The 9,850-nt window shown below is 41.4% G+C and overlaps 1 protein-coding gene across 1 annotated transcript in view; it reads left to right on the forward strand.

Annotated features, from left to right (window-relative positions):
* The window catches only part of adam19a (ADAM metallopeptidase domain 19a), a 168,158-nt gene extending 159,188 nt beyond the window's left edge, over positions 1-8,970 (forward strand). The window contains exons 19-23 of the mRNA XM_085758931.1: positions 417-567; positions 2,601-2,703; positions 4,288-4,539; positions 6,223-6,413; positions 7,983-8,970. Coding sequence (XP_085615057.1) covers positions 417-567; positions 2,601-2,703; positions 4,288-4,539; positions 6,223-6,413; positions 7,983-8,034 — 749 coding nt within the window. The 3' untranslated portion in view covers positions 8,035-8,970. The remainder of the gene's footprint in view (positions 1-416; positions 568-2,600; positions 2,704-4,287; positions 4,540-6,222; positions 6,414-7,982) is intronic.
* The last annotated feature ends 880 nt before the right edge of the window (positions 8,971-9,850 follow it).

A 9,850-nucleotide genomic window follows, 5' to 3' on the forward strand; every position in this document is an offset into this window, starting at 1 on the left:
CCTACGGGAATGAGCATCAGCGGTTTTGCATAAATTTACCCCTTTAACAACTCTGTCTCGAAACGTTCTGTTATTATCTCATAGCGTGGTGAATGTGCAGGTCACAACTTGTCCACCAGAGCGTTTTGGAGTTGTTGGATTGTGTATTAGATTAGTTTGACGAGGGAAACCAAGAAATCCCATTAGCCTCCGTAGCGTAGCTCTGAGCAGCTCGCGGCTCTGCTCCGCCGTTCTAAAAACAGCTTGCACCGACAAATAAAGGTAACAAACCTACTGCTATGACTATAGGGATTATGGCAATGGGCCAATTTGCCAAAAATGTTGAACTATCCCTTTAAGATGTTAGTGTGTTAACAAAACAATCAACCTGGACATTTTAGGCCAATCAGTAATTATATGACTGTGTGTGTCCACAGGTCAGACGGGGCTGGTGGTGGGGCTGCTGTTTGCCTTCCTGGTCATCCTGCCTGGAGTGCTGCTGATCTTCTACTGCTACAGGATAAAGACGTCCTATTACCACAAGTGGCTTTCTCAGAGAGAGAAGAACAAGAAGAACAAGATCAAAAAGTACTGTCTTTCTATCTTCGACCTTTGTGTATCATTGTCACTGGTTCCTGGTTCTGTTATGTGTAGATTTTTGTCCTATTTCTTATCATAAACAGAAGTAAATCCAGGATTTACTGTAGAAAACAATTTGTTTGAAGACAAGTACTTGAATGTGATGGACCAGGAGAGATAGATCCCACCCCCCTACATCCAGCATTTACAGCTTTATTTTAGGCCTCACCTCCATCAGGACTAAACACAATCCATGTCCTCATAAACCCTTATATCTTCCTTTATGAGCGCTGCCACACACCTCAGCCTAAGAGACAGCCTCGTCCTAGCGCTCGACTCTGGAAACAGTCGGGTCGTCCCCTGTGATTTACACAACACAAATGTGTCGGGAGACGATCCAACACTTTTAAAGACCTCGACCCTCCACATGCTAGATAGAGAAAAAAAAAAGGCTGGTGATACTGGGTCAGCAGGATTTTACAGGAAGCGGTGGCTAAATGAAGGCGACCAAATGAACGGTGACGATATGATTCAGAGGACTGAGCAGCTCCGGTGATTAAAAAAGACTCTTTAACGCTTTTTGGGTTTGGTGCTTGGCCAGGAGAGTTCATGTACAGTTCAACAGCAAGGCGGCAGACACAGCTAGTCCAGCTGAAGCCTGGAAAGTGAATGTAAAGATAAAGAAATACATATATTATAGAAAGCTCAGCATGACCAAATAACTGGGGTTGCAGTATTTTGGATAAAAGTTGCATCTTTCATGTCGGACCGTAATTGAACATTGCATTTTCTGCAGTGACGCTGCAGATCACAAATCCTAAAGTTTTGAAGATGTTAATCACTTTTATATTTTTTCACTGTGACACAATTTTCAGCTATTGTTCAGCCTTCTATTCTAATAATAATAATATTGTTTTTTTTGTATAACTTTATATCATTAATGAAACTGTTACACCACTATTAAAACCACAAATATTTCTTCTTATGGACAAATTACCTCAAAATAAAACACAGGTTGTCCATAGGGGCGTCCAATGCTAAGCTAAACTGCAACCCGGAGACAACAAGCTAATACACACAAGAGCAACTATGTGACAAGCTAAAACACACAACAACAGGTTAACAGGTTTAACTTGTTGTGTGTTTTAACAACAATTTAACATTGTGTTAACTTGTTGTTGTGTGTTTTAGCTTGTCACATGTTGCTTTTGTGTGTTAGCTTGTTGTTACTTAAGTGAAAACACGTAACAACAAGCTAACAGACACAAGAGCATGTGTGTAAATTGTTGACTGTTAGGACAAGGCTGTCTCGAGGTGTATGACAGCACTCATAAAGGAAGATATAAGGTTAAATGAGGACATGATTGTGTTTAGTCCTGGTGGAGACAGACCCAATGTGACAAGCTAACACAAACAACAAGCTAATACACATTCTGTTCAGCCTTTTATTCTAATAATAATAATATTTTTAAATCACTTTTATCTTCAGTAACATTATTACACGTAGACCAACCTTTTCAATATGAAACACAGGACTTGAGTATGGGCGCTTTAATGCTCTAAGCTAGCCTGCAGACTGAAGAGGCCTCAGCAGGAAAATAATAAACACCAGGTTCACTTATATCTGTGTGAAGAGCTGTTGAGGGACTAGTCCAATTCAATCCAATTGAATCCAGTTTTTATTTGTGTAGCGCTCTTTATAGTGAGGTCAGGACCTGACAGTATTATACAGGGAGACCCAGCGGCTCACACACTGAGCAGCGCTTTGTGGCGGCGGCGGAGGAGGAGAAGTGGAGGAGAAAACCGAGTTTGACAGCCTCGTCCTCTCGGTCCTCCTTCACCTCCTCATTTCCTCTCACATCAGGCTCAATGACAAACTTCATGTTGACTCCTCTTCCCTCTTTTTCCCCACCTTGGGCCACATAAAAACTAAAAAAAATCAATGTCAGACGGAGAGGAGTGATGAAGCCGGACAGCTTTCGGGTATTTTATGTTTTTTTTTCTCTCTCTCTCCCTCTCTCTCTCTGTATCTCTTTGCTCAGGACGGAGGCATTGGTGGAGAAAGGGAAGAACGGCCATCTGAATCCTGCCTTTCACCTGAAGGTGGTCGCACCCATCAACAAAGCCAGCAGCAGCCACAAGGGGGTGAGTGAGGGGAAGCGTGTGTGTGTGGTCGAGAAAGGAAGGAAGGGAGGAAAGTAAAGGGAAGGAAACAAGGAGGGTGGTAACTGTTTCTCCTGCTGTGCTCTGTGTTTTTTTTTATTAGAGAGAATAATACACCATCCATTAGCCTGACCTTGGTATTAAATCACCTCTTTTTTTTTCTTCTTTTTTTTTTATAGCAGCTTGTTATAGTGTGTGACCAACACATCCACAACACTCAGCATCATTCCATCATGTCGTTATCTAATTTTACTGCTTTTATTTAATTGTCTGGGGTTACAGGCTCAGCGTTGGAGCACATTTAAGGACACTGGGAGAAGAAGAAGTGACTAATTATAGTGAATTATTATCACAGCATCTGTCAAACACAATGAAGATCAGTGTTATTTATATCAAGAGTAACAGCTGGGATTTGATAATGAGAGAAGTGTATCAAAAGAAAGAAAAAAAAAGCAGAGCCTAATATACATACGGTACATAATATTAAAGGTTCTGTAAATAACCGTCACGGCCACTAGGTGTCACTGTTGCCACACCTCCTCCTCCCTCACCCAGAGGAAGTGTTGACTAAACACACAACAAGAAGCTCAACTGTATAAAAATACATACAATCACATTATAAGCCATAATAATATAACATTGCTAAGAAAACATTTGTATTATTGTAAGGCCTAGCTAATTTATGATGGGTAGATGAGCAAACATTATCCTGTAACATAATAAACCATTAAGAAAGTTCAGTTGTAGCTGTTTTCTGATGTGTTATTGCTTAAAATCTTGTTTACAGAAACTTAAAGATCCTTCACTTCTTACTATGTCACACTAATTTGGGGAAATTAACAAATATCTAATAAGTCCTAGTCAGTGAAATGATTCATGATCTGAATATTGAGATTGTACCAATAAGAAATGAAATATATGACTATAAATCCTTTATTTTACTTTACTTTATTTGTTTATTTGAATGGGACAGTGCACATTAATGGACAAAAACATGTAAATGTGCCGAATTATAGCAAGACGCTAATTTCCGTCCGGAGTCCCATAAACATAAAAACAGGTCAATAACAGTGCACATTACACATAATAATGTAGACAACACAAAAATACAAAAAGGCAACTATGACGATGAAGTACATACAGTATATATATATATATATATATATATATACACTGCTCAAAAAAATAAAGGGAACACTTAAACAACACATTGTAACTCCAAGTATATCACACCCGTGTGAAATCAACCTAGGATGATAATTTTGATTTACATTGATTATTTTTATGTTATTTTGTTCTCAACACACTCTACTATATATTGAATAACGATTTTAAACTGCAATATTTCATTAATTGAGTGAATGTGTTGTTTAAGTGTTCCCTTTATTTTTTTGAGCAGTGTATAGTATATCCTTTATAGCAATTTTGAAAGTATTTGTGATGATTAATTATGACTGGATTTAAAAAATAATACAAAGGAAACTGCTTTTCGATTGGTCTGTCATTTTGAGTTTTTTTATGATTTCACTTCATCTCGTCTTTTTTGGTTGTTTGTTTTGTTTGCAGCTTCCTCACACCAGCAAAGAGGTGCTGCCTCTCAGACCCGGCCTGGCGTCCAACGGCACGCAGCCGGTCAACATTGTGCGTCCTCTGAGACCGGCCCAGTCTCCTCAGGGAGGTCCCCGGGACCTCAAGGCGGTCCGCCCGCCGCTGCCCGCTGGAAAACCCCCAGCGGCTCCACCCAAATCCCCCCAGACCCCTCAGAGACTCACTCCACCCAAGAAACCTCTGCCCCTCAACCCCACGCGCTCTCCACTGGTGAGTTTGGACATTTTTTTTATGCAGTGATGTTAAAAAAAAACACACACACAAACAGATGCTCAGTTGTCGCTCCTTTAATACAAATGCACCGAAATATAAACAAATATACCATAAAAACATGACTCACTGAATCCAGGCAGCATCAAACCCACCGTGTTGCTGTGGTGGGCGGGTGTTGACGTGACTGCAGCTAATTTCATAATTTGTTTGTGTAATTTCCAAACACACGGAGCTAATGAGAAACCTGCCGGACTCACCAGTCGGAAAACTTAAAAAAAAAAACACAGTATGATTGCTTTCTATTGATCAGTCCTGTGCTCTCATCAGTGCCCCTCTATGAAGTGTTAAAAAAAAGGAAAAAAAAGCCTTTGAATTAGATAAACTCCTAAACGCTGCACTGCTTTTTCTCATCTGAGGCAAATATCCGATATTTCACAGGAGTTTTACTTCATGATCTGATCTCAGAGCTGTGCTGCTGCTGCGGTGGTAATTTCTAATCTGTTACCTGCGTGAAGTGGGAGAGAAGATCCCTCTTATCAGCTACTACAGTAGAGCAACACATTCAGGAGGCGTCCTGGACCCCGTCCAGACGGAGACTGGACTCGAGTCCCAGTCCCCGCTGCGCCCATGTGCCAGGGAATTAGCGCTGATCCGCGTTGGTACCGATCCCAAAAAACAAAGATGTTTTCTCAATTTCTCCTTATGCATCTCCCACACTTCTCAGATTTAGGGATTCTGGGTATCTAAACGCAGTGGTGGACAGTAACGGAGTAAATTTACTTGGGTACTGTACTTAAGTACATATCCAGAGGATTTGTACTTTACTTGAGTATTAGATTTATTTGGTACTTATTACTCTTACTTGAATACATTTCCAAGACAAATATCTTTACTTTTACCTGAGTTAATTTCTAGGAAGGCTGAAAAGTACTCGTTACTTTCAGGTCTGCCCTTTTTTTTTTTTTTTTCTAAAATACTATTGGACACAAGCTGTGTTTGTCAAAGAAGGAAACCCTGACCCCTAAAAGCAGCACATCATCAGTGAGTTAATTATCAGAAACAAGAGTTAAAAGGTCCTTAAATTTAGAAAAAAATATAGTAATTCATTGATGTGAAAAATTTACTCTTACTCTTACTTTTACTTAAAGTAAATTTAAAAGCATGTACTTTTGGATACTTAAGTACCTTTAAAAGCAAGTACTTTTGGTAACACTTTACTTGAATAGGTATTCATAAGATTGACATAAAACTGTCATAACCATGACATAACAGCTGTCATAAACATCAATGAATACTTATGGCAGCTGTCGTTAAGTGTCATTCTTTAAGTTATGTCACTTTTGATGCAAAGTTGACATTGTTTGAGATGTCCTTGTTATGAGAACTTGACATAATTTTTAAAGTTTGGCAATTCTGGTCTGCTATGACAGTTTAAATTGTCTTTATGTCAAGTTGTCAGAACAAAAACATGTCAACTTTGCATCAAAAGTGACATAACTTACCAAATGACACTTAACGACAGCTGTCATAAGTATTCATTGATGTTTATGACAGTGTTTTCTCAAGAAAAGTGAGAGTAAATTTTGACCAGTAGTATTTGTACTCTTACTCAAGTTCTGAGGTCGAGTAGCTACTCTGTCCATCTCTGTCTAAACGTGTGTTTGTTGTGTTGTGTTGTAGTTGGTGTCTGAGCTGCAGCCCCGGTCGTCGCCCTTCGCTCCTCAGCGGCCGCTCCCCCTCAGCCCGGCCAGAGGCGCGGCCTTACCCGCCGTCTCCAAACCGTCTACAGGTCTGCTGGTCATGATGCCTCCAGCGGTGGGACCCAAACCTGTGGGCAAAGTCTCAGCCATCCCTCCTCTCAGAGCTCTCAGGTATGCACACCCACACACACACAAGACTTAAAGGGATAGTTCAACATTTTTTGGCAAATCCTCCTATCACCATAATCCCTATAGTCAGAGCAGTAGGTTCATTATATTTAAAGCAGAAGTAAGCGATCCGGTCGTTTTGGCTAACTTTCTGTCAGCCGATGGAGTTAGCAGTCCCCGCCCTCGTCCCTAGGTCACCATATTCACGCGCATCCCTTGGCTGCACACACAGAGAGGACCGCCCCTTTATGCCGTTCTCTCTCCTCATTGGATAAAGGTTGTAGGATACAAGGAAAGTTTTCTCCTCGGCTTACAGCAGAGCAGAGGGACTGACAGACCCGTGTTTCAGACCAAACACTCTATATAAGTGATTGCTGTCGGAAGATAGAACTATTTAAGACTTATATTAACACAAATATTCCACTTACTTCTGCTTTAATTATCGGTGCATGCTGTGTTGAGATCGGCGGGGCAGAGATGTGAGCTGCTCAGTGAACACAGTGGCAGTGCACAGTACACTTTCGCCTTTCCCTCATCAAACTCATCAAATACACAATCCAACAACTCCAAAACGCTCTGGTGGACAAGTTGTGACCTGCACATTCACCACGCTATGAGATAATAATAATAATAATAATACTAATAATGAATTTTATTTGTAACGCACTTAATATTTACCAAAAAATCTCAAAGTGCTACAACAGCAACCAAAAAAGAAAAATACTGTTAAAAACAAGAGTTAAAAACAGTTATCTTGAGCGAGCAATTACAGATGAAAAGATTTTTTAAAAAGGTACGTTTTGAGGCCCTTTTTAAAACAATCGATCGACTGTGGAACCCTCAGGTGTACAGTAAGATAATCATGTAACATTACGAGATAGAGTTGTTTTCGAGGTAAATGCAGCCAGAACTACTTTCCAGACACAGCTCAAAGCGCAAGTAGTTCAGAGTATTTGCTTCATGTGTTGTAAAGCTACATAATTATACGTTATTGTTTCATAGTGTGGCGAATGAGCTTTCAGTTGCATCGAGGATAAATCAGAATCTGCCCGGTTTCCCATCATCCTTTGGGTGAACCCTGTTTCAAACCGTGGCCCCGTTGTCCCACGGATCATTAGCTACGGTCGTGCAGAGCTGGTTCTCAGACTCTCCACTTCTCCTGATCCTTTGTTTTCAACACACACACACTTGGCTGGTAACACTGTGTTTGTTAGACGTGAAAGCCACAACACAACGCCGACGACCTCACGCTGAACTGGGATCAACCCAAACATCAATCCTCCACAATGTCTGGTCATCCCACATCTGGTCTGGAGACCTGCAGCACATCTGGATCACACAGCGAGACCGAAGCAATAGAGCAGATTAATTCACTGATAACAGCTGTCAGTTGTCATGGTTTCAGTCGTATATCAAGGCAAACAGGCTTAACTCCAACGCTTAACAGACCCTGAACACATCACATCTGACCCCACTAGTGGCCTGTGGGTCGTGTTGCTTTTAATGTCCTGTATTAACCTCAAGTTTGAATCTCTTCTTCTTCCTCTCCTTCTTCTCTCTGTCTGTTTTCAGACCGGTCCCAGGTGCCAAACCAAACACAGCCTCACTTCCACCAAGAAAATGACCTTCTCCTCCTCCGTCCCTCCCTCCCTCCTCCCCCCTCCACCCCTCTCTGAGGAGGAGGAGGAGGAGGAGGAGGAAGAGGCGGCAGCTGACAGCCTATTTGCACTAAAGAGACTTTGGCTGGTGAACCACAGAGCTGTCGCACACACACACACACACACACACACACACACACACACACACCGGAGGATGAACACAAAGTTTTAAAAACCAGAGAACAAACAAGGACCCGGACCGGTTTAGACTAAAAAAAAAAGAAATTTCCCCTCCCCATCGCCTCCTCCCTCCTCCTCCTCCTCCTCCTCCTCCCCCCTCCCTGCTTCTCCCAGCGCGCTAACATTAGCCACAACGACGCGGTTTTGCACGGACGCCTTGCAGACTGAGACAAGTGTTATCGCTGGGGGACGGTCACATTTGCCAAATCAGTTTTTTTGTTTTTTTAAAAGAAAGATTGTCTGTTTTTTGTTTTTGTTTTTTTTTAATCTGTTGATGCCGTCTCTGTGTGTATATATATACGTATAAAAAAAAAATGCATTTTGTAATGACTGCCGTTTTGTTTACAGTTTGTGTTTTGTGCCAAAGAGGTCTCTTCATACCTGGGGTGTGTCCCCCAACGCTTGAAAAATCTCCTCATGTTAAGTTTACCACACGTCGTCGACTCCTCCATCTTTGTAGGTTTTTTTTAATTTTATTTTTATTTATTGTGTGTAAGTCTGAGGAAACGTCTCGTGCAGCGCGGCGGCGGCGGAGGACGAAGCAGAGCCTGCAGCAGCTTCTCACAACACTGTTTACATGGTGGAGGACCGGACGGACGGACGCTCCCTCGGGGGCAGGAGGGGCTCGCAGGACACACCCCAGCCCGCTCATGTTGGGTTGAATGTCTTTTGCTGTGTGTTATTACTTTTAAATTGTTACATAAAATATTTTTACAAAATGATCAACGAGTTTCTCTCTCTCTCTGTTTGTCTTCTTTTTTTTCTTTTTTATGACATCTTCCTGAAGCCAAAAATGTTTCAGCAAAGTCTGGATAATAAACTGTGAGCATGTGCTGGACTGAAATAAAAATGTTTTTAGCTTTATTATGGGAGACATGTACGGTCTCAATCCAGCAGAGCAGGTTTGATTTGTTGGCTCGATTCTCTGTGGTTGGACTTTTTTTTATTATCTTTAATTACAACGATTTCCTCTCACAGGTTTGTTGTTGCTTGTCCTTGTTTTAAAGCTCCTCCCGTATCTCAGTGCTTCAGTGTGGCTTTGAGATAAAACACAAAAAGGGGGCAAATAAAATGTGTCACTGCAACACGAGTTCAACTAGAATCGCCGCCGCCTCCGGCTTGTTTCAGGGGTTACAGCGCTGGATAAAATGACCAGCAACTGTTTCTGCAGAACATTATGATGTCACAAGGAAGCTGACCCTTGAAAATGGCATCGCTTCATTTTAACTTCATCAACATTTATGCCAAATTAAACCAACACTAAGGAACTTTTCAACCTTCATAAAATATTTTCATAACTTTTGTGATGATACATCGACTTACAACAAGTTGAATGACACCTCTGTCATGACCTGAGGGGGTCTGTATCTCTTTCTCTGGCACTAAGCAGCTTTGAGGAGCATGGTAGGAACCCTGCTCTCACTTAAGTTTCACTTTCACTTTTGCGAGTCACAACAAGGAGGGAACAGGCAAAACGGCACTTTAGCAATGGATTATGTTTGTGTTTTCACTGATCCACTGGATCCACTGGAAACAGAAACTTAGTTTTGATGTCTTCTGTTAATTTTAATGCAGGATATTTACAGGGCTTCATGCTAGTGT

The sequence above is a fragment of the Trachurus japonicus genome, chromosome 18 (genome assembly GCF_045865225.1).
Source record: "Trachurus japonicus isolate A0001 chromosome 18, Traja_1.0".
Classification (NCBI taxonomy): Eukaryota; Metazoa; Chordata; class Actinopteri; order Carangiformes; family Carangidae; genus Trachurus; species Trachurus japonicus.